This window comes from Osmerus mordax, chromosome 14, assembly GCF_038355195.1.
Source record: "Osmerus mordax isolate fOsmMor3 chromosome 14, fOsmMor3.pri, whole genome shotgun sequence".
Taxonomy (NCBI): Eukaryota; Metazoa; Chordata; class Actinopteri; order Osmeriformes; family Osmeridae; genus Osmerus; species Osmerus mordax.
The window spans coordinates 16,761,485-16,787,321 of NC_090063.1; the positions used below are offsets into that span (position 1 = coordinate 16,761,485).

The 25,837-nt window shown below is 44.9% G+C and overlaps 1 protein-coding gene across 1 annotated transcript; it reads left to right on the forward strand.

Moving 5' to 3' along the window:
* The first annotated feature begins 12,338 nt into the window (after window positions 1–12,338).
* Window positions 12,339–16,031, forward strand: LOC136956120 (uncharacterized). Its single transcript, XM_067249957.1, has 6 exons — window positions 12,339–12,777; window positions 13,704–13,805; window positions 13,962–14,138; window positions 14,833–14,969; window positions 15,145–15,248; window positions 15,534–16,031. The coding sequence occupies exons 1-6, from the start codon at window positions 12,465–12,467 to the stop codon at window positions 15,700–15,702; spliced, it is 1,002 nt and encodes a 333-aa protein (XP_067106058.1). The 5' UTR covers window positions 12,339–12,464; the 3' UTR covers window positions 15,703–16,031.
* Window positions 16,032–25,837: the final 9,806 nt, after the last annotated feature.

The following is a 25,837-nucleotide window of genomic DNA, read 5'->3' on the forward strand; positions in this document are numbered from 1 at the left end:
ATGTTGTCTGGACTCCTCATTGACCCTGCATTTCAGTGTGTCTCTATGACATCAGCTGTGTACCAGACCCTGCTCAGTGACTCTGGGGCAGTGTGGGAAATACTGACTACCTGACTGCAAGTCATCCAGCTCTGAGGTAGCACACCAGCATTAGCTTGTTACACTGCAGCTACTGAGCTTAGTGCTAGCTATGGATCACGGAAGCAGTCTTTTCTACTTGCTGATTTTTCCATAGAGTTCAATAGGAAACTGAGTCAGGATAAACAAGTGCTGAAGAGATCTGAGAGAAGAGACATTTAGCTACTGGTGCTTTCAGTGTGTCATATGTCTGTTGTATGAGTTTATTTGTGTCAGAGTAGAGCTCACAAATACTGGATACTAAGAAGCGTGTAGAGGGAGAGGACCTGGTGATCATAAACAGCATGGAGGAACAGGTGAGAGATGAAGAGAGGGAGAGGACCTGGTGATCATAAACAGCATGGAGGAACAGGTGAAAGATGAAGAGAGGGAAGGAGAAAGAAAAGTTTCACAAACGTAAGAAGAAAGTGAGCAGTTTCTTTTGAGATTGTTGTTTTTGCAGTCTGTAGTAAAATACACACTTGGCACTAACCACTGTTACACTGTCAGGACTGTGAACATCTACTGTGTGTGTGTGTGTGTCACGGGGTGGAAGGGGAGAGAAAGAGGGTTTTGATGCACCTGTAACCATTTGGACTATTAATGAAGGTTGAAAGAGGGAAGGGGGATTGATGCGGGGCAGAGAGACGAGAGAGAAGACAAGGAGGGGGAGAGGGATGTAGTTGGGAGTCAGCGGTTTAGCTTCCTTTTCTCCATCTATCTGTTGCACGTTCACCTTCTCTGCACCTGATGCTCATGGGAACGTGGAGTAACCAACGGGACTATCCACAAGGGTTCCCTGACCCTTCGGTGAAGGACTCACGACGGGCTTGACCAGCGACCGGAGTGACACGTCTGCGCTGCGCTTCTAGGGGCTGTGCCCCCTCACGTAAGGAACGTGTCTTAGCCGCCAAGTGTGTGCGATTGTGCCGTGACCAGTGACGTAGCCTAAAAGAAAGGTGTTGTTGTTCCTTTCAATGCCACTGCCACCGCCAGAGAGGGACGGACCCGAGCAGCCGTCAGCCGCGCAGAGTCAGCCCCGGTCTGCTGCCGTCGAGGTCGGGGGGAATGGCTACAGCAGAGTCTGCCCCGGTCTGCTGCCGTCGAGGTCGGGGGGAACGGCTACAGCAGACCCCGGGAGCAGAGACAGCCCCGGTGTTCTTAATAACTTTTCTGGTGGGAATCAAGTTCCTGTCGTGGTCGGGATGCAGGAATTGACAACCCCACCATCTTATATTTATCATCCCTCGTTGATTCAATCCTCCTAATAGACAGCCCCCCCCCCCCCCATTTTATTGTATAGCGGAGCTGTGTTGAGGGTAGGTTCGCCCTTCACTGTAGTCTTGATTTGATTGGTTCCCCCGGCTTCTACTCACCAGCGTGCTATTGTAGTTAACTCTCCCTGTTTGATCACCATGGTTGTAGTGCCACCTCTTGAACACTAGGAGTGCAGTGTTGTGGAGTGTTATATTATATTTCCCCAGTTTGTATGTGGGTGGACCAGACAAGCAGGCTGTCAGTGAGGGGGGCCTTCTATTCCAGACTCCAGTTATTAGTACCATGGGCGATCGGGGAGGACTGCCCTATTGAGAGGGCTGGAGATACTTGTTGAAGTTTTACTAATAAAGTATATTTGTGTTCGTTGGCCTCTACGGGTTTTCTGTGTTGCCTTGTGCCAAGATCCAAACCCTGCACGGGTGGAGCCAGATTCACTGTGACTGTGACGTGTGTGTGTATGACGTGACACCCTCAGAGGAGATCAGCTGTCAGGTAACACACACCAAACACACACACACACAGGCACGTCTGTGCAAAAACACACACGCACAAAGACAGACATCACTACATACTGCACAATACTTCTTGTTCTGTCTTTCTCTTTTTCTTTCTTTCACACAACACACACGCACACACACACGCACACACAGACATATACACACAGACATGGAATGATAACAGATGTGATTATAATAATGTCTGGGTCTGTGAGAAAATATCTAACAGATATACTGTGGGTTTTCTATGCATAATTTAGTTTTCTATGCATTATATTTTCCAGCTACATTATTGTCATGTCAATAACACCTGTCATAGCAGCATGAATGAAAGTATTATGATAATGAGCTTTCCCTTCCTACTGCTAACATGAAGTACATGAAGTAAGAATGAGTTACATAGGCTCAAACTGTTTCTAGCTTCTGAGAATATTGTTATTCTGTTTAGTTGTATTTACCACTCAGCTTGGTTTTCCTACTTAGAAAATACGTTATTCCTGAAATAAAACAGTGCTTTGGTCACATTGTCTGGACTCCTCATTGACCCTGCATTTCAGTGTGTCTCTATGACATCACCTGTGTACCAGACCCTGCTCAGTGACTCTGGGGCAGTGTGGGAAATACTGACTACCTGACTGCAAGTCATCCAGCTCTGAGGTAGCACACCAGCATTAGCTTGTTACACTGCAGCTACTGAGCTTAGTGCTAGCTATGGATCACGGAAGCAGTCCTTTCTACTTGCTGATTTTTCCATAGAGTTCAATAGGAAACATAAGTGAGTCAGGATAAACAAGAGCTGAAGAGATCTGAGAGAAGAGACATTTAGCTACTGGTGCTTTCAGTGTGTCATATGTCTGTTGTCTGAGTTCATCTGTGTCAGAGTAGAAATCACAAATACTGGATTGCAAGAAGCGTGTAGAGGGAGAGGTAATCACAAACAGCATGGAAGAACAGGTGAGAGTTGCGTTGAACAAGAAAGCATGGATTATTTCGACTGACATAGAGAGAAGTGAGCTGCACCTGAGTGTACACTACACCATCATGTACTTTTTTCTATTTTAGTTTGTTATTTCACCCTGTCTGCCACAGCATTGAAACAACAGCCTGATAATTAATTGATGTGGACTGCATTGAGATACACTGTACAATTTTGATACGTTTAAACCTTTCCTGTTATGGAACCTCACCAGATGCCATTTTTATAGGTTCAGGGACAGTGAGAGTGGCGTTTCTGTTTTCATTTAGCTGCGCATGAAACATGAGGAAACACTTGTCTGCAGACTGAGTTCTAGTATCAAGATCAAGTGACACTTCACCCAACCTGGAACTTTGTAGTGAGTTCACACAAAGTGCACAGGAAGAATGTTTCACAAACATAACAAAGCAAAAAAGTGAGCGGTTTTGGGGGGATTAACAACATTCTGATTAGCGATTATTTCTAATTAAGGGAATTGAAAGTATAAACAGCTAAAAATACCTACAATAAACAAAAAAAGCAATTCAAAGTAGCTACTTAAAAATACATTGTGATGGTCCAGTGGTGAGTGTGATAAAAGCTACAGCTTCAGTTTGATTCTTTGATATATTTCCCTCCTAATTTGGCACAGTAAAGGATGATTAAATCTCGTAAAGTTCTGTACTTGGTTCTTAACTTGCACAAACATCCTAAATACTCAATGTCACCACACTCAGTCGTGCGTGCTGGGGGTATTTCCCTAAATCGAATTTGATCTCAGACCAGCAACCCCAACACAGGTCCAAACACTTCCTCATGCATTTCATAAGTTTTCTGACTATCTCAGATCTCTCAGTGCAGCATGTTGTAGATATTTAGCATCTTCATCTTCCTGCTGCTCCTGTGCTGGGTTGATGGGTTCCTTTACCAGTCTGATTCCTTCTTTTTTTTTTACTCACTAGACAAACTATGAGGAAACTACAGGCTCACTCTGAAACATGAGGAAGTGGGGGCCAAGGATTACGCTGTCACTCCGGCTGAGTGACTAACCCCTTGGACTGTGTCACGGGAAGGAGGTTCACACATACACCCCTATCCAGTCTCAAGAGAAGGCCACTTCCAGAGGCTAACACCATTGCTGCTACACATTTGCTATCACCACTACATTTTCCCAGACACCTTGACACGGACAAACATTAACACATTAATGCCAGACTGACACTGACACTTTCATTATTGTACATCTTGTACTTTACCAAACATTTACATCGTATTTCTATTTATTGTATGATAGCATATCGGTCCTTTTATATATACAGTATATAGACAGCATGTATGTTTTAACGTTAGAACACACCTAACATACGAAAACACTCAAACATAACAGTAATGAGCCCTAAGATGTGTCTTTTATATTTTAATTAAATTGTTTCCACTTAAAGTGACCATAAAAACTGTTTTAAACACAACAACTAGGAAGCCGCTTAGACCTGTTCTGCAGCGTTTATCCCTAGATGACCCAAGGCTAGGAAGTAGATTTTTGTCATTTTTCCTGTCAAATGTTTGTCCTTTTTTCTGTCAAATCTCTAAGATGGCATTTGGTACACCAATCCCTAAAGAAAAATGTGCACAAAAATGTTGTTCTAAAGGGCTCTGAGCAAAAATCAGGTGACACTGCCATGAGGAAGAAGATTGTTAGAAAAATGCTTCTCAATATAAATCTGCAGACACAGAGATAGCCTCTCAGGTAAGATCAGAGACACTCACAGCATGGACATGTCTGGAATCGTGATGTACTCCAGTGAAGACTTGGTGTCTGAATCCCCATTTAGCTGTGGGGGACAAGACAATATGGGACAAGAAATATATGATAATGACAGTTATTATGCTTCTGAACCAAGACCAGGACCAGGGACAGGACCAGGAACAGCGGCAGGTAACCTAACAAACACTCACATAACGGTATAGCTAAGATCCAAGATTGATTTCTTATTAGATCTAAGATGTATTTCTTATTAACTTAACTTACATACATTACATACTCATAACATACAACACCGTTCCGACTTAAAATTCACTATCTATGATGAAAATTTTAAATATAATATCTGTAGGTATATTATTACCCACATATTGCATGTATTAATGCATAACTGAATTGACAGAGTTATATATATTATATATAGCTATAATATGAGAGGTCATTATTTTCTCTTACACTGTTAATTGTGATGAGACAGATGCCTAGTCTACTAGTGGCACTAACTTACCCTCCTCAGTAGCTTATAGTACAGTACAGGTTAGTCACTGGTGGACATTATATTTAAGGTGACATTTTGATTGTGAACATAAATGAATCAGCTGCATCCTACTTTATTTTAAGAGCAAAACATGAACCTTGTGGTTTTCAGTTGTTCCTTTGAGTTCATCGTGGAGAGCTGCAGCAGTGTGTCTGGGGCTGCTGTGTGCTCTCCTACTGGCTGGGATCATAGCACTGGGAGTCATCTGTGAGTGCTTATAGTAAATGAAATACAAACATTATTAATTTGTAATTATTTATTTATTTGTAGATGACTGTAACATTAGGAATGATTCTCTCTCATTCCATAACAGTCACCAGAGTTAATGAAGACAAAACTATAAAGACTATGGAGAGAGACCAACTACAGACCAGTTACACCAACCTGGCCAGAGAGAGAGATGAGCTTAAGTGGAGGCTGTGTGGTAAGTTTAAGATCATCAACACTTAACCAGCAAAAACGATGTGCTATAAAAGTCTTGAGATAGTTTGTTACTGAAAACGGATTGTGACGATAAGGTACACAAAACAAAAACAAATTTCACTGAAATGATAACTAATGTGGACAAAATTAATAATGTGGACAAAATTAAGAATGTGCTGTGGTATTAGTGACACAGTTACCGTAAGAGGAGGTGCAGTTGTCAGTTATAGAATTTAATGAACACTGAAAAAAAATAGAAATCGTCTTTAATTGTATTTATTTATTGTGTTTTATAAGGCATTATAATGTTTGATATTCAAAACACCAAAGTTCTTACAAAACTTAAAACTTAAATGAAAACTAATGTAGGCAACATTGCTGTGTCCTGCCCTTATGTGTTGTTGAACAGATGAATACGGATGGAGCAGATTTAAGAGCAGCTGTTACTACATCTCCACTGAGAAGAAAAGCTGGGAGGAGAGCAGAAAGGGCTGTATCAGAAGAGGGGCAGACCTGGTGATCATTAACAGCAGAGAGGAGATGGTGAGAAAGGAAGAAGAAGGGTGTGTGTGTGTGTGTGTGTGTGTCAGGGGAGGAGTGACATTGTGATATCAAATTAAAATAAACCCCTCAAAAAAGGTTTGGAAACGTTATTTCGGTCGATTATTCCTCCCCTTCAATAATACCAATTGGTATTGTATTTTATATCATTGGAAAGCCTGATTAGTCACCTTTACAAAGAGGTACAACTTGTAAGGATCGTGCATTCGTGGAATGAGCAACACAGCTAACCGCGTGGGTAGAGACCCAAAAAAATGCAATATTCTTCTGTTGGTATTCACTCTCGTTTTGAGTTGCTTGGTGGATTGGATGATTGCACTCTCCCACAGTAATAAGGAAATCCAACACATATTGGCAATTTTTACACTTTATTCATTTTACACTCTCAGGGACCTCAGTAGCGTGTGGAGGATCCATAGCAGCCACAACAGCTTGGCACCTCCTCCTCATGCTGGTCACCAGCCTGGTCACACACTGCTGTGGGATGGCACCCCATTCCTCAACAGGGATTTGTCACAAGTCAGCCAACATGTTTGCGTTGGTCACTCTGATGCATACAGCACGCCCAAATTGATCCCACTTGAAGCTCAAAACGGAGTGAATACCAACAGAAGAATATTACAGAGGATTTTGGCACAATTTTGGGGGCCGTTACCCACACGGTTAGCTGTGTTGCTCATTCCACGAATGCACGATCCTTACAAGTTGTACCTCGTTGTAAAGGTGACTAATCAGGCTTTCCAACGATATAAAATACAATACAAATTGGTATTATTGAAGGGGAGGAATAATCGACCGAAATAACGTTTCTAAACTTTTTTTGAAGAGTTTATGTTGACGTAAATCCTTCTGCCATCAGGAATTTGTTCACACTAGAACCAGAAACCTAAGCAGTGTCTGGTTGGGTCTGACTGATAACGTTCCACCAACGTTCTACCGTCAGTGGACCTGGGTGGACGGAACACCACTGGATCCGGCCCAAACGTAAGAACCCCATCCTGTCTGGTTGTCTCTATACAAGTTAGAGTTCTACCTGAACTCAGTGGAACACGACAGCAACTATCAAACTAATTGTGTATTAAGTGTTTGGACCTGTTCTGATTGCAGATACTGGGCAGCAGAAGAACCAAATATCAGTTCCTACTATGGTCCCAGCTGTGTAGAGCGATGGCTACCTGATAAGCTGGCTGACAGAAGCCTGGCTGATACCCCATGCCACTGGAACTTCTACTATGTGTGTGAGATGTGACCTGTAATACATTTCAGGTCACTATTCTTCCTCGTTTAATTAATCAGCAGTTCAGTCTAATCTAGGCTTCCTTGATGGCTCTGTTCCAATCAAACATCCTTCATGCTCTTTGGTAAAAAAAAAAGTACTTTAGGTCCTGCTTACATGATCTTTGTCTCACAGTGAATACTGTGTACAATACATTAATACATTTTATTCTGTATTCTTACTGGTCAACAGAGCGTATACTATTTTCTTTATTCACAATATATTTACAAATAATTTGAGTAATTTGTTACATTGTTGCAAAACAGAGAATTGCGGTTGTGACGTACTTAGGTCACTAGGTTAAGCTTATTTGATTCATATTAGCTTTTATCCAATCAAACTATCAATTATCGATTAACAATGATCACATTGTAATAATTAAATAAACTATTCACATGCTATTAAACAAACTGACCTGACCCTACCTTGTCTCTTCCTCGTACACCTGGCAGGTGTCTGTAGTTCTATGTCGTGGAGCTCCGCCCCATAGGGTGTGTGTGGGGTATTTCTTCAGATCTATTTTGATCTCAGGTCAGCAACCCAATACAGGTCCAATCACTTCCTCAGGCATTTCATGAGTTTTCTGATCAGCAGCTGACTACCTTAAAGCTCTCAGTGCAGAATGTTGTAGATATTTAGCATCTTTATATTCCTCCTCATGTAGGTTTAACTCTCCATGGTAATGTATAGGTGAAGTGATGGTTGTTATTGTTGCAGTATTTATCCTGGACATCCTTTTATCCACTGAGGAATAAACAAAAGTGTAATATACAAACCCGTCACAAAGCTGCTACTTATTTTACGCATTTTGCAGAACAGGGAAAGAGGGCTCAGCAGGGTCCAAGGGGGGGCATTGACAGGGAAATGGAATGCTGTGCCCCCTTAAAAAATAATTTTGTTAAAGTATAAATGAGAAATACTGGCATTGGCTATAAATTAAATATCGAGATGGCTATACTTTCCTGCAGAATATGCAGGTCTGCTCTTATTTCGACTCTCATACATGCTTTGTAAATGCGTGCCCCCCTTGTGAAAAAAAATGCCCCCCCCCCATTTTATTAGTTCTTGAGCCGAGTCTGGGGCTCGGGAACCTAAAAAATGAAGTGGACATGGAGTCTACTCAGCACAAGTGTTGTCACGCCACATTCAAATATATTTTCAAAAAATCTACATGTTAAAGGTTGATGGGTTACTTTATCAGACCAGTTCCCATTTTTGAAAGCAAATAGGAACAATGAGAAACCTACACACACACACTCCTAACAAACACTCACAAAACAGTACAGCTAAGATGTAAGATTTGTTTCTTTATTATTAACTTAATTAATTAAGTTTAACATAAACACACTCACACAAACCATATACATGTTTCCACATCCCATGTTTCTAATGTTGTTCCTTTATTATTTATTATGTTCCTTTATTTTATCTCCAGTCCTTTATCCCCGCAAACCGTTTTTAACGCAATAGGTGTTGAGGTCAGATGCTTAGTCTACTAGTGGCACTAACTTACCCTCCTCAGTAGCTTATAGTACAGTACAGGTCAGTCACTGTTGGACATTATATTTAAGGTGATATTTTGATTGTGAACATAAAAGAATCAGCTGCATGCTACTTTTTTTTAAGAGCAAAACATGAACCTTGTTGTTTTTAGTTGTTCCTTTGAGTTCATCGTGGAGAGCTGCAGCAGTGTGTCTGGGGCTGCTGTGTGCTCTCCTACTGGCTGGGATCATAGCACTGGGAGTCATCTGTGAGTACTTCTGGTAAAAAAAAAAAAACATTAAATTCTCCCACTGCAGAGGACTTTCCTCCTACAGGAGAGGAATTCAGCCATTGCAGGGACGTATGCTTGACCTGCACAGCAGAGTCTGTACAGTATTTATGTGTATCATTGCCATACCTGTGGAATTATGCGTTGTTATTATTATATTGAGATGATGCTGCTTTTGCACTGAATCTTGTAAAATACACACCATTCTTCGGCACAAATCACTGTAAGACTGTTAACTGTTACAGTAACTGTAACACTTTTAGCTGTTACAGTCACTGTGATCATCTGGTACTTGATTGTCTGCTGCACTTCTGATGGACACTATTGGGTAAGCATCTGCCAAATGAACACATGTAAATGTGCTCCTTGTTATCTGAACTGGTAGGGGTGCTTGTCAGAAATATTAATCCATCAAGTATTGCACAGTCAGTCAGTGAAGAAGTTAAGAACGCTTTATTGCTTGCGGCCGGCCCACAAGGAGACAAAAACATCACACGCCATGGTGATACAAAGTTTGTCTGGTAGCATGTTGTGCTAGCTACCTATTTAAACTGAACCACTCTATGCAGACATTGGACATACAACTGTCACATGGTCTCTCCTTTCATTGGCTCCCTTGCATAGACCTTGCGCGTGTGCGCACATTTTGTCACATTTTCAAAACTCTAAACACAATTAGCACAGCATCAGTCTTTTTTGGCCATACAATTCACATATTTCATGTATTTGGCTGTTGGTGAGGACTGTGCTGAGATATACAAACCTTCTGAAGTTCCTCTTCCTAAAACATGGAATGATAACAGATGTGATTCCAAAAATGTCTGGGTCTGTGAGAGAGGGATCTAACAGATCTACTGTGAGTTTTCTATGCGTAATTTAGTTTTCTATGCATTATATTTTCCAGCTACATTATTGTCATGTCAATAACACCTTTCATAGCTGCATGAATGAAAGGATTATGATTATGAGCTTTCCCTTCCTATTGCTAACATGAAGTACATGAAGTAAGAATGAGTTACATAGGCTCAAACTATTTGTAGCTTCTGAGAATTTTGTTATTCTGTTTATTTGTAACAATACCGCTCAGCTTGGTTTTCCTACTTAGAAAATATTTTATTCCTGAAATAAAACAGTCCTTTGGTCATGTTGTCTGGACTCCTCATTGACCCTGCATTTCAATGTGTCTCTATGACATCAGTCGTGTACCAGACCCTGCTCAGTGACTCTGGGGCAGTGTGGGAAATACTGACTACCTGACTGCAAGTCATCCAGGTCTGCGGTAGCACACCAGCATTAGCTTGTTACACTACTGCTACTGAGCTTAGTGCTAGCTATGGATCACGGTAGCAGTCGTTTCTACTCTCTCCCTCTCTCTCTCTCTCTCTCTCTCTCTCTCTCTCTCTCTCTCTCTCTCTCTCTCTCCCTCCATCTCCCTCTCTCTCCATCTCACACCTGTTCCTCCATGCTGTTTATAATCACCAGGTCCTCTCCCTCTACATGCTGATCCGATATTTGTGGGCTCTATTCTGACACATATGAACTCAGACAACAGACTTATGACACAGTATCCAGACGAAGAGGCCTAAAGCACGTGACGTCAACATAGATGAGTGACACTTCACCAAACCTGGAACTTTGTAGTGAGTTCACACAAAGTGCACAGCAAGAATGTTTCACTAAAATAAGAGCATTTTTGGGAGGGATTTACAAAATGTTGATTCGCAATTCTTTCTAGTTAAGGGAATTATATGTTTAAACAGTTTATAACTAAACAGATATCCAGCTTCAACATGATTCTTTAATCTCTTTTTTTCTGATTTTGGTACAGTAACACCTCTGCACAACAACAACAAAGGCAACAGCAAGTGTTTGTCATTACTGTTGTTTTTACGGTAATGCCAGCCACAAGTGTGTACACAGCCTGTTATTAACTATATTAACTATAGAGATGAATTGTTGGGTAGTAAATGTACTTGTATATATTCATATAGTGCTTTTTTACTGTATATTAACGTAACTCATAATACTCAGAGTATTTGCCTCTCATTCACCCATTATTTATCTCTATAAAATAAAAATAAAAAGTCAGTTTTTACTTTCCTTCTTTCACACATGGACACTCACCCACATACACACTTACTCACCCCCCCCCCCCCACACACACACACACACACACACTCCCATCTGAGGTGAGGTGCTGGGGGTCCAGAGAGGAGTCTCTCCAGAGAGGAGTCTCTCCAGAGAGGAGTCTCTCCAGAGAGGAGTGTCTCCAGAGAGGAGTCTCTCCAGAGAGGAGTCTCTCCAGAGAGGAGTGTCTCCAGAGAGGAGTCTCTCCAGAGAGGAGTCTCTCCAGAGAGGAGTGTCTCCAGAGAGGAGTCTCTCCAGAGAGGAGTCTCTCCAGAGAGGAGTGTCTCCAGAGAGGAGTCTCTCCAGAGAGGAGTCTCTCCAGAGAGGAGTGTCTCCAGAGAGAAGTCTCTCCAGAGAGGAGTGTCTCCAGAGAGGAGTCTCTCCAGAGAGGAGTGTCTCCAGAGAGGAGTGTCTCCAGAGAGGAGTCTCTCCAGAGAGAGAGAGGAGTGTCTCCAGAGAGGAGTGTCTCCAGAGAGGAGTGTCTCCAGAGCTGCAGCAGTGTGTCTGGAGCTGCTGTGCCCTCCTCCTCCTCCTCCTCCTCCTCGGGGTCACAGGCCACAAAGTAAACTCCATAAGAAATACTCTGTGATATATACAGTATATATGTGGGTTTTAATGTGTTTTAGTTTTTTGTACCAACATGTAGAAGCAGACCCGATAAAAATAGACTGACATTTCTTAGAGGAAGATTGTCTTCCTGTTAGAGGAAGTTGCAACTCATCGGCATGGTTACCACTTGTTCACACCAACAGACAGATGTGGGGTAACGCCCTCCTGCATGGATGAACAGCACAAGTGAGAACACAACAGCACTGCAGCTACACAATACATTTACTGCATATATACTAACATAATAAGATCCTAACTGTGGGTATACTGTAGACATGTGGAGGATCACAGAGGTGTGAAGGCTACAGAACAAGAGAGCTACTTAAAGTGTTGCCTTCATCTTCCTCTTTTCACTGTGCTAGACTTGTGGTAAGACGTTCTGCGTTTAGAACTGCTCTTCCCACCAGCTTCTTCACAAGCGCAAATCGACAGCAGAGACGAGGCAGTCTGAGACGACGGACCTAGAGCCGTCACTCTGAAGCTGTAGGTGTTACGGGTTCGTAGGGTCAGTGTGTCGGTGCAGTCAGGGAGCCCTGGAAGGAGAGCCAACATGGCGGAGGACATCTATGCTACACCAGACATGACCCAGAAGGTGAAGTTAAAGGACATGTCTGCTGATGCAGACATGACACAGAAGTCGATGTCAGAAGACATCTATGCTAAACCAGACATGACCCAGAAGGTGAAGTTAAAGGACATGTCTGCTGATGCAGACATGACACAGAAGGTGATGTCAGACAGGGGGGAGATGGAGGAGAGGATAGTGGACATCTACGTTAGTGTTGACACCCTCAGAGGTCACGACCCCTGCTCAGAGGCTGACCACCCTATACCAGAGAACACAGCAGGAGATCGGCACTCAGGTAAAACCAATGTTGGGAATAACGCATTACGTCGTTACTGTAACTCCACTACTTTTGGCGGTAACTAGTAATGTAACTAATTACTTTTTTCCATTAAATAAGGCAGTAACAATTACTGAAATTTCAATGGGCTTGTTACTCGTTACTTTTTTCTTGCATGAAAATGGCCTATTTCCCCAATTTCTTGTTTTGGGTCTAACTTAAACAAGTTCACGGCGACGCAATGTATTAATGAATCAATCCGCATTTTAGACTAGCGGAACTTAGTCTCCTGGAACTTCCAGGAGACTTGGGATGTCTGTTTTTCCCTTGTCCAGATCAAGGATAAAAATATAGTGCTTAGTTGTAGTTCATGTGCAGGTGCGAGAACTTTAACCACTGCGAAGAATAGTAATTCTAATCTTCACAAGCACCTAGTAAAACAACACGCTTCTATAAAGCTAATCACTAACGAACCCAGTGCTAGCTTGACTGATCAAGCAGTCAGAGCCACTCCATCAAAACAGCCCAGGCTTGATTTTAAACAGAAGTATTCAGTCTCTAAGCCAGGCAGAACTAAACAGACTGAGGTAATGTTGTCGAAAACATGCGACCTGTCAACAGTTGAGTCTGTTGCCTTCAGGTAACTAATTAGCAACATACCAACAAGAGCCGGTGCCAGGCCAGCTGACCGTCTTGCCTGGGCCCAGGACGAGAATCTTAGATGGGCCCCCCACGCGCCCAAATCTCTCTCCTTTTCCCTTGCTCTTCCTCTCCTCTGCTCCAGTTCTGCCCCCCCCCCCCCCCCCCCTACCCTGGGCCCGGGACAACCGCACAATACCTCTTGTTCTGTCTTTCTTTTTTTCTTCCTTTCACATAACACACACGCACACACACACAAAGACATAAACACACACACAGATCATCACTGTTCCCACTGTGTCCAGGAGCTGGGGGTCCAGAGAGGAGTCTCTCCAGAGCTGCAGCAGTGTGTCTGGGGCTGCTGTGTGCTCTCCTACTGGCTGGGGTCGCAGCACTGGGAGTCATCTGTGAGTCTCTGGCACAGCATCACACAGTCAACACGGTTTAGTCATTATAACTGTGTGTCAACAATTCCTGTAGATTATGGTTATGATGGTGATATTATGTTGAACATCCCTGTTCAACCCTTATTCATTTCTCATAAGACATTTTTGTACATGTAGATCTAATCACAGTGACTGTGGAGAGACAACAGCTGAACACCAGTAACATCAACCTGACCAGAGAGAGAGACCAACTACAGACCAGTAACAACATCCTGTCCAGAGAGAGAGACCAGCTGAACACCAGTTACATCATCCTGACCAGAGAGAGAGATGACCTTAAGAGGAGGCTATGCAGTAAGTTTAAATATTTTGTAAATGTAAATGTAGTTTGTATGATATTTGAAAAATGTCCCTAAGACTAAAGGAAGTTTGACTTTAAAAACAGTTCAGTCAAGACACTCACGTGATTTATTTCACCATTTATTCATACACATGACAAATGGTTTAACATTGGCGGAATGGATGTACATAGGGAAGCGCTCCCTGCCTTCACTGCAGCATGCATGACATGAGGCAGGGAGTAACAAGTTAAATCCCCCACGGGGAGAACAGACAGACCACATGGGGTAGAAAGGGACGGTGGTGGGTGGCAGCAGCGCAGAACACAAGGGGAATCGAGGACGCGTGTGCGTGCATGTGTGCGACTTTATAGCGCCGCCTATCAAGCTAAGCCTATGGGCTGAGAACACGGCGATGGGTGATAAGGCGCACGCTGCCCGAGTGCCATGCCTGAACTAGCTCCGCCCATTTCATGCATAAAGATGTTCATTGTTTTGTTCCAAAGACTAACACTGGATGAGGAGGTTTAGTTGCAGCTGTTCTGTTATTAGGTCTGAGATAAGCTACTATGAAACCTGTCCTCTAACTGCTATGTTTTCAAAGGTCACTTCCTGTCCTGATGGCTGACTGCAGCTTAGTTGTAGCTGTTACTACTGTAAATATTTTTTTATAAATAACTATTCTTTGTTGCAATGATGTTTTCATACAGAGGGTCTAGGTGGATGGAAGTGGTTTGGCTGCAGCTGTTACTACGTCTCTACTGAGCTGAAAAACTGGACTGACAGCAGACAGGACTGTATAGGGAGGGGAGCAGACCTGGTGATCATAAACAGCCCAGAGGAACAGGTGAGAGATAGAGAGAGAGAGAGAGAGAGAGAGAGAGAGAGAGAGAGAGAGAGAGAGAGAGGGAGGGGGGGATGGATGGATGGAAAGTAAGAGACTGAGAACAACATAAATGTACAGGGTAAGGTCTAATTTGATCAAGGTAATAAGACTGCTCCTTAATCCTCCTTCATGACAGGAATTCCTCAATAACCTCACCAAGAGAGTGTGGATCGGTCTGAATGACACAGTAACAGAAGGGACCTTTATCTGGGTGGACGGAACTCCACTGACCACACCCATGTAAGAGAACTACTCTACAATTGACTCAAAACAAACATTTTTAAATGTTATACATATCAATATTGTAGCTTGACTGACTTTGTCTGGGGCATTAGAACCAGCAGCATCGCCCGATTAAATTCTTCCAGACAGACTCAACCAATCACATTGACATCAACATCAAGCTATATGAGAATATACAGTACTAACATATACAACTCTGATACAGAATGGTTTCTTATACTGTATGACCCAGATGTGGAGCTCAGTGTGTGACTGGTTGTGTGTTGTTATTTAACCCTGTAGGTACTGGTACGGCCATCAGCCTGATAATTACCCTCCCAACACACCAGGCAGTGTTGGTGAGGACTGTGCTGAGATATACTACAACCCTTCTGAAGTTCCTCTTCCTAAAACATGGAATGATAACACATGTGATTCCAAAAATGTCTGGGTCTGTGAGCAAAGGATCTAACAGATCTACTGTGGGTTTTCTATGCATAATTTAGTTTTCTATGCATTATATTTTCCAGCTACATTATTGTCATGTCAATAACACCTGTCATAGCTGCATGAATGAAAGTATTATGATAATGAGCTTTCCCTTCCTATTGCTAACATGAAGTACATGAAGTAAGAATGAGTTACATAGGCTCAAACTGTTTGTAGCTTCTGAGAATTTTGTTATTCTGTTTAGTTGTATTTACCACTCAGCTTGGTTTTCCTACTTAGAAAATACGTTATTCCTGAAATGAAACAGTGCTTTGGTCACATTGTCTGGACTCCTCATTGACCCTGCATTTCAGTGTGTCTCTATGACATCAGCCGTGTACCAGACCCTGCTCAGTGACTCTGGGGCAGTGTGGGAAATACTGACTACCTGACTGCAAGTCATCCTGCTCTGAGGTAGCACACCAGCATTAGCTTGTTACACTGCTGCTACTGAGCTTAGTGCTAGCTATGGATCACGGTAGCAGTCGTTTCTACTGGTTGATTTTTCTCTCCATGGTTATGTATTGGTAAAGCAATGGTTGTTATTGCTGCAGTATTTACTCTGGACACCCTTTTATCCACTGAGGAGTAAACAAAAGTGTCACGTACAAACCTTTGTCACAAAGCTGCTACTTATTTTACACATTTTGCAGAACAGGGAAACAGGGCTCGGGAACCTCATAAATGAAGAGGAACACAGAGTCTACACAGCACAAGTGTTGTCACGCCACATTCAGATATCTTTTCAAAAAACAAGACAATATGGGAGAAGATATTCATGTAAATGATAGCTCTAATGACCCCAATGATAAAGTAGCGATCAAGTTGTTCAGTTGTTCCTTTGAGTTCATCGTGGAGAGCTGCAGCAGTGTGTCTGGGGCTGCTGTGTGCTCTCCTACTGGCTGGGATCATAGCACTGGGAGTCATCTGTGAGTGTTTCTAGTAAATAAAATACAAACATTATTAATTGTAATTATATATGTATATATTTGTTGATGACTGTAACATTAGGAACGATTCTCTCTCATTCCATAACAGTCACCAGAGTTAATGAAGACAAAACTATAAAGACTATGGAGAGAGCCCAGTTACAGACCAGTTACACCAACCTGACCAGAGACAGAGCCCAGTTACAGACCAGTAACACCAACCTGACCAGAGAAAGAGCCCAGTTACAGACCAGTAACACCAACCTGACCAGAGAGAGAGCCCAGTTACAGACCAGTAACACCAACCTGACCAGAGAGAGAGCCCAGTTACAGACCAGTAACACCAACCTGACCAGAGAGAGAGCCCAGTTACAGACCAGTAACACCAACCTGACCAGAGAGAGAGTCCAGTTACAGACCAGTAACACCAACCTGACCAGAGAGAGAGCCCAGTTACAGACCAGTAACACCAACCTGACCAGAGAGAGAGTCCAGTTACAGACCAGTAACACCAACCTGACCAGAGAGAGAGCCCAGTTACAGACCAGTAACACCAACATGACCAGAGAGAGAGCCCAGTTACAGACCAGTAACACCAATCTGACCAGAGAGAGAGCCCAGTTACAGACCAGTAACACCAACATGACCAGAGAGAGAGCCCAGTTACAGACCAGTAACACCAATCTGACCAGAGAGAGAGCCCAGTTACAGACCAGTAACACCAACCTGACCACTGACCTTTGTTCACACTAGAACCAGAAACCTAGGCAGTGTCTGGTTGGGTCTGACTGATAACGTTCCACCAACATTCTACCGTCAGTGGACCTGGGTGGACGGAACACCACTGGATCTGGCCCAAACGTAAGAACCCCATCCTGTCTGGTTGTTTCTATACAAGTTAGAGTTCTACCTGAACTCAGCGGAACACAACAGCAATTATCAAACTAATTGTGCATTCAGTGTTTGGACCTGTTCTGATTGCAGATACTGGGCAAGAGGAGAACCAAATATCGGTTCCGATTCGATTTATAACTTCTACTATGTGTGTGAGATGTAACCTGTGATACATTTCAGGTCACTATTCTTCCTCATGCAGTTAATCAGCAGTTCAGTCTAGGCTTCCTTGATGGCTCTGTTTCAATCAAACATCCTTCATGCTCTTTTGTAAAAAAAATAGTTATTTTAGGTCCTCCTGACATGATCTTTGTCTCACAGTGAATACTGTGTACACCTGTGTAGAAAACAAGCAGAAGACAAAAAAGCATTTCTCTCCACCCCCCCCCCCCCCCCCACCCCCAACCCCTGTAGTTCGACTTGGGATCATGTCCACGACAAATTAAATTAGTCAAAGTTAGACCTACCACCGCAAATTGTACAGTTGCCCAAAACGCCACTAGATGGCAATAACAGCTTAATTACTCAAATATATTTTCATCACATAAATACGTAAACAGTTAGAATTGAACTTAGCACACATGTTAACTCCAGATGACGCTCTATAGAACTGGCAAAGGGGAAGGAAAAGGAAGAAGAACAAATGCTCAAAAACAGAAGCTGCTCAGAAGCTGCATCTACACAGACAGGAGAGACAGAGAGAGAGACAGAGAGACAGAGAGAGAGAGACAGAGAGGTACAGAGAGAGAGAGACAGAGAGATACAGAGAGAGAGAGACAGAGATACAGAGAGAGAGAGACAGAGAGATACAGAGAGAGAGAGACAGAGATACAGAGAGAGAGACAGAGAGAGACAGAGAGAGAGACAGAGAGAAACAGTGAGAGAGAAACAGTGAGAGAACATGAGAGAGACACAGGGCTAAAGGGAGAGGGACAGAGAAAGTGAGAGAGAACGAGAGAAAGAAGGCGAGAGATACAGAGAGATGAAGAGAGAGGGAGAGAGAGATACAGAGAGATGAAGAGAGAGGGGGAGAGAGAGAGTTACAGAGAGATGAAGAGAGAGGGGGAGATGGGAAAAGGAGCAGCAGAAAATAGAGCGATGTGAAGCTGAGGCGTGGGAGACGTCGGGGTGCGAGGGGGATGGAGCACTTGTTTGATGTGCCGGCTCGGGCAGACGGAGGGAGGGCGGAGGTAATTGTGTCTGACGGGCGCTGATAATGATGAGACACTGATCTGTGTGTGTGTGTGGAGGGGAGGAAGGGGGGGTGTGCACTTTTGTCTGTGTGTGTGTGTGCTTGTGGGTGTGTGTGCATGCTTGTGTGTGTGCTTGTGTGTGGGAGTGTGTGCTTGTGTGTGTGTGTGCGTGTGCGTGTGAGAATGTGTGTGTGTGAGGCTCTCTAACCATGGCTTGGCCTCCCGCTGCTTGCTCTCTCTTCCCTCTGCCTAATTGACCGTCCGCGCTCTCCCTGGAGCCCTTTGTTATTATTTATTAATAATTCATCGCTAAATAATTCACACTCGGCTCCACCACCACCCCTCCCTGCCCCTCCCTGCCCCCCTGCCCCTCCCTCTGGAAAAAGGCAAGAGTCTGCCTGCAGTATTAATTGAGGGAGATAGAGAGAACAGGGAGAGAGAGAGAAAGAACAGAGAGGGGGGAACAGAGAGAAAGAGAGCGGGTGGGAGAGAGAGAGAATGGGAGGAGCGAGAGTGGGGGGAGGGAGAGAGTGGGGGGAGAGAGAGAATGGGGGAGAGAGTGGAGGAGAGAGAGAGTGGGGGAGAGAGAGAGAATGGGGGAGAGAGTGGAGGAGAGAGAGAGTGGGGGGAGAGAGAGAGTGGGGGGAGAGAGAGAGTGGGGGAGAGAGTGGAGGAGAGAGAGAGTGGGGGAGAGAGAGAGAGTGGGGGGGAGAGAGAGAATGGGGGAGAGAAGGGGGGATAGAGGGGCAGGAAGGGGGAATAGAGGGGCAGGAAGGGGGAATAGAGGGGCAGGAAGGGGGGATACACTTGGATTAGGAACAGAGAATTGCAAAAGCCAAGGACGAAGAGTTTTCAGATCTTATTTTCATTTCTTCTTCTTTTAATGTGGGTGGTTTGTTTTGGGACAGAGAAGGCAGGGGGGGAAAGATACCCTCCTTTAGGGTTACACTCCAACCCTGATCCTGGTCTGATGGTTGGAGTACCAGCCATGGCCAGCAGAGGTCAGTAGCACATTGGTAGTCGGTCTCCGCTTTCCATCAACCAGGGCTGCTTTGGTACAGACTGGCTGGCTTACTGACTGGCTGGCTGGCCGCTTTATCACATGCTTGGATGCATGCCTGTCTGTCTGTTTCTCCGTCCGTCCGTCTCCTCCAGCATACAGAGTAGCAGACTGGCCGTGGGTTTAGAAACGCACTGCTCAGTTAAGTGAGTTAGTTAGTTCGTTAGTTAAAGTCGTGACTGTACTGTAGAAGGTCGTAAAAAATATTTGAACATAGTTTTGTGTCCTCTGAGTTTTAGCTAGTTGCGAAGTCTCTTTTAAGCACAACGATGGTCCCAAAAACAGCGCTCCCCGCGCCGGGAGAGAGTATCTCAAAGTTTCGTTTTTCCACTGGTAAATTCCTGTTGTGGGAAAACAAGTTAGAAAAAGATCTCTCTCGCTGGACTCACTTCGCTTTGCTTCTCTTCTGGGATTGGTTCATCAGAAGCTTGTCGACAAACTCCGGACATCTCCCTTGTTAGCGTGGAGCGCCACGCGGGTATGCTCTTTCAAGATGCGGTCGTTAGGGAACGAAAGACCGACGGAGATAGAAAAAGAGAGATAGTGAGAGAAAGAGAGAGAGAGGGGGGGGGGGGGGGGGTAGGAGCGAAAGTGTTCAGCCGCGCGGCAGTGCAGTGTATACACAATCTGTATGTATTTTTGTAGATTTTTCGCTGTAGACTTCGTTTAATCTAAGAGCACATCAAAGCGTCTTCTGCTCCTTGTCTGCGTGGAAATCCTTCCCTGGTCCTTAATACCAAAGTGCTGGTAAACGCCTTTGGGGAGTTAGAGAGGCAGAGAGAGCGGGAGAGGGAGAGAGACAGGGAGTGAAAAAAAAAATACAAACAAAAAAACAAACATGTTTGCTTTTATCTCTCAAATAACTATTTATGCTGGTACAAATGAGCATTCTGAGGGGGATCAGATTATCTGGAAGTCAAGATGTAAAAATTCATCGCTAAGAAAATAAAAAGAGGCATGCGAAAAAAGGAGGGAGAGACGAAGAAGGCAGGCGGATAGAAAGAGAAGAAAAGTGAATGTTTTAATCTACCTTCATGTGAAATATATCAAACGTATTTTGCCACAATGACGTGTGGAGTGCTTGTCAGTCGCTAGACAAGGGTGCATTTGATTAGTTGCATAGTGCCTCAAGTGGCAGAAGGGAGGGGAGGGGCGGGGGAGAAACGTGTCAAGGACATCACATTAGCAAATGACTCGAGCCATGCAGGTTTTGATGTATTTTTGATAGATCAGTGTAGTGAAACACACAAGCAGGGGTTACATAGTACTGTTAATATACTCTCTAACTGGGGAGAGAGAGAGAGAACGAGAGAGAGGGAGACTTGAAAGGGTGATAAAGAGAGGGAGACAGAGATGAGAGAGAGAGAGAGAGATGGGGAAAGGGGATGATGAGTTAAGAAGAGAGAGCGAGAGAGAGAGATAGGGGGGAAGATGGAGGGTGAGAAAGAAAGAGAGTGAGAAAGAGGAAGAGACAGAAAGAGGGAGGGAATAACGGAGAAAAGGGAGAGAGTGAGAGACAGAGAGAGAGGTAGAGGGAGGGGAAAGAGAGCGGGAGAGAGAGAGAGGGAGAGAGCTGTGAAGCCCACCCTGGTGAATAATAGAACAAAGTGAGCGAAGAGGATGAATCTACTGAGGTTCCACTGCTCTTCAGCATCCCTCCATCACAGGGAGAGAGAGAGAGAGAGAGAGAGAGGGAGAGAGAGAGGGAGAGAGAGAGAGAGACAGAGGGAGAGAGAGAGAGAGAGAGAGGGAGAGAGACAAATCTTCAGAAAGGGTTTTATTTTGTGCATTTCCTCTCGTTTCTGAGTTTTAACTCAACCAGACGGGCCCCAAAACAGAACCCGCTGAAATCATCCTCAAAAGGAGTCCTTCCCAACGACACAACTCAACGACCAGAACCCCCTCACACTCTTTACGTCTCTCAAGGCATGTTCTCCCCCCTTAACCTCCCTCCTCCCCCAACCCCCACCCCCTCCTCTCTGCACCTTTCCCTCCCCCTCCCCTCACCCCTCCCCCTCCCCCCTCCCCCCTCCCCCCTCCCCCCTCCCCCCTCCCCCCCCTCCCCCCTCCCCCTCTGACACTTAGTTGCTAAGGAGAAACATCAGGCTAATTCTAAACTCCTCTGGACGTCACAGCGGTCGATTGAAGTCTCTCTGGCTCAGGCACACACACACAGACACACAGACACCTCGGCCAGCGCTAGCACGCATCATTAGAGCTGTCAGTCCGCTCCTGGTGACGTGGGCAGGGCCTCGGGGCACCCTCAGGGCCCAATCAAAGCCGGCGTCCCCTGGAACAAGTCATCAACGACCAATGAGAGGAGGAACGGAGGCTCTGGACACACTCACTCACACACACACGCTCTCACACACTCACACACATACAAATACACACACTCTCACACACATACGCTCTCACACACACACTCACACACACACACGCTCTCACACACTCACACACACACACGCTCTCACACACTCACACACACTCTCTCACACTCACACACACTCTCTCACACTCACACACACGCTCTCACACACTCACACACATACAAACACACACACATAATCGCTCTTACACACTCACACACACACACTCTCTCGCACACACACACACGCTCTCTCACACACACACACACACGCTCTCACACACACACTCTCTCACACTCACACACACGCTATCACACACTCACACACATACAAACACACACACACAATCGCTCTTACACACACACACACACACACACACTCTCTCTCTCACACACACTATGTGCTGCTTATAGATATATAATTTGATGTATAATTAACAGTTCTGCACGTCCCTCATTTCTACAGGAAGATGTTTCATAGAGGACAATAGAGCAGAGTAGAATAGAGTGAAATAGAGCAGAGTAGAATAGAGTGAAATAGAGCAGAGTAGAATAGAGTGAATAGAGCCAGAGTAGAATAGAGTGAAATAGAGCAGAGTAAAACACAGTAGAGTAGAGTAGAACCAAACAGCCCTTAAAACCATTGAACCCTGCCAGTTGAACGTTGCTGTAGTCTGCCACCTGTCCTCATCCGGACCGGCCTGGTCAGGAAGCCGCAGCTGAGCGGGACCTTGTTGTATCTTCTGACGTCACTTCAGGCTCCCAGCGTCCCAATGAAGCACAATGAGTCACATGACCCAGTCCAAATAAACCAGGAAGTGGGTGCGTTCTGTCTGGAACAATAAAGATATCCTGGAAACAATAAAGATGTCCACAAAACCAAGGCTACACCACAAACCCAGGAGCAAACAAGCCCAGAACGAAAACAAAGAAAAGCGTCTTTGAAGAAATGTAAGTAAAGGTAAAGAAAAGAACGAGAAGAAAAAAAAGTCCCGCTAGCCGTTCGAAGTTCCTTTTAACAATATCCCTACTGTGTTTAGTTCTGCGGGCCTGTGTAGTTCAGCTTAGCTCCAAACATTCACCGAGATGAAACAAACACATACACAGCCTGTTCAGTCCAGATATCTCTATTCCCTAGAGCACACACATGCACGCACACACACATACTTCTTGTTCCTGTGTACAGGTGGGGTCTCTCTCTTGATTAGAACACACACACACACACACACAAACTCTCTTTTGCTCTTACATCTTCCAGCTATGTATCACTGTATTGATGCAAACCAGAAGACTGCTGTCAGACAAGCAGTTGACATGATGATGATGATGATGATCACATCTGATAGGCTCGGCTCCCCCAGAAAGACACGCGCAGCCATCAGACGTTCCACGAGACACACTTTCAACTGAATTAGTGTCAGAGAGAGATAAAAAAATAATAATATTATTGAATTTCCGTTTTCAAAACTTTTTAAATGGTCACAATCACTGAAAAGAAAGTCGTTAAAAAATAAAAAAGCATGAGATCGCCAACAGCATTTTTTCTTTTCAAATCTGAGAGATACTTTTATATCATCGCACAATCTCAATCAAATCTCAGCGGGTTGTTAGGGTTTCAATCACTGCTGTGCACTGGATCGAGTCACGTCACCCCTGCAAGTACCCACCCGTCCACTACATGTCGCTCTCAGATGTTCAGATGTCGCAACTCAGGAAGTTGAAGAGAGAACAAAGGCAGTTCTGTGGAGTTCTCAGTAAGGAACGATGGTGGCGGGAGGAGCGTGTGCTGGAAGGTCCGTGCGTGGAGGGTGGTTACTGTCGTCAAGGAGATGTTAGGGTGTCCGAGACCAACCACACAACCACTAACACCTAGAGTATGGACCTGTTCAGATACGAGAACTCTTATAAGAGGGAGGGAGGGAGAAAGAACTAAAAATAGAAGAAGGGAGAGAGAGATTGAGACAGAGGGAGTAAAGAAAGATGGAGGGAGGGAGACAGAGGGGAGGGGAGGGAGGGGTGAAGTAGGGAGACCGAGGTGTGGGGTCAGTGTAAAGAGAGCAGCGTCTGGAGGAGGTAATCCCAGTGATCTGTCCTAATCTGTCACACACACAGCTCAACCTCTGGCGGAGGAGAGGAGAGAGGGACGAGAGGAGGGAGGACAGGAGAGAGGGATGAGGGGGAAGAGAGGGATGAGGGGACGAGAGGAGGGAGGACTGGAGAGAGGGATGAGGGGAAGAGAGGAGGGAGGACAGGAGAGAGGGATGAGAGGAGAGGAGAGAGGGATGAGGGGGGACGAGAGGAGGGAGGAGAGGAGAGAGGGATGAGGGGGACGAGAGGAGGGAGGACAGGAGAGAGGGATGAGGGGGACGAGAGGAGGGGAGATAGGGATGAGGGGGGAGGATGAGGAGAGAGGAGAGGAAAGAGGGATGAGGGGGATGAGAGGAGGGAGGACAGGAGAGAGGGATGAGGGGGACGAGAGGAGAGAGGACAGGAGAGAGGGATTTACATTTACATTTAGTCATTTAGCAGATGCTCTTATCCAGAGCGACTTACAGTAAGTACAGGGACATTCCCCCGAGGCAAGTAGCGTGAAGTGCCTTGCCCAAGGACACAACGTCAGTTGGCATGACGGGAATCGAACTGGCAACCTTCGGATGACTAGCCCAATTCCCTCACCCGCTCAGCCACCTGACTCCTGGATGAGGGGGACGAGAGGAGGGAGGACAGGAGAGAGGATGAGGGGGACGAGAGGAGAGAGGAGAGGAGAGAGGGATGAGCACGGAAGAGAGGCAAACTGGATTATGGCTGCACGTCGTATTAACTCTCTAGTCTTATCTCTTAAACGCTCGGCGAAAACAGCTTTGGCTTGTACATGCACAGCGAGAGGGTCTATGGTGTGTGTGTGTGTGTGTGTGCAGAGGGCTTATTTGATGTAAGCCCACAGGCTCCAGAACAGTGCCACCGCGTTGAGGAAAGCAGTGTTGGAGACAACACACAGTGTTCAGCAGTTCACCTTTTAATCCTCAGTCTCTTCTCTAATTCTGCTCTGGCTCACAGTGTTTGAGGTGTGTTTGATTCGCCTCACACATGTCTCTGTTGGGATCGGGCCTATTGGCGTAGGTGTGCCGGGTAAGCCGAATCGAGTGCACCCTCATTTGTTTTCTCTCTCTCTCTCCTCTCTGTCTCTCTCTCTGTACTCCCTCGCCCCTTGTATCCCCCTGTCTATCTTTCTTTTCCCTCTCACTTTTCCCATTCCTCCCTCCCTCTCGCTTTCTCTCTCTTCCCTTCTCAGATGGAAGAGTTTGAAAGATGTGTGTGTGTGTGGGGAGGGGGGGGTGGAGTTGGTGTCGTGTGAGATGGAGAGATCCATCCATCCATCTGCAGAGAAAGAGATATCAAATCCTCTGGCAGTGTCCATATCTGGTGTCCAGGCAAAACTCCCTCTGCCCCCCCCCCCCCCTGGTCTGATCACTCAATGACTCAAACTGTAATCTTGGAAAAAACACAAACTAATTGTGACATGATTGGTGTTGAGTTGTGACCCAACTGTGCTGAGGGTGGATGTTTATGCTGACACACACACACACACATACACACACATGGTCACTGACACACACACACATCGTGTGTGTGTGTCAGTGTGTGTTCCAAAAGGACTGTATGTTGCGTGCATT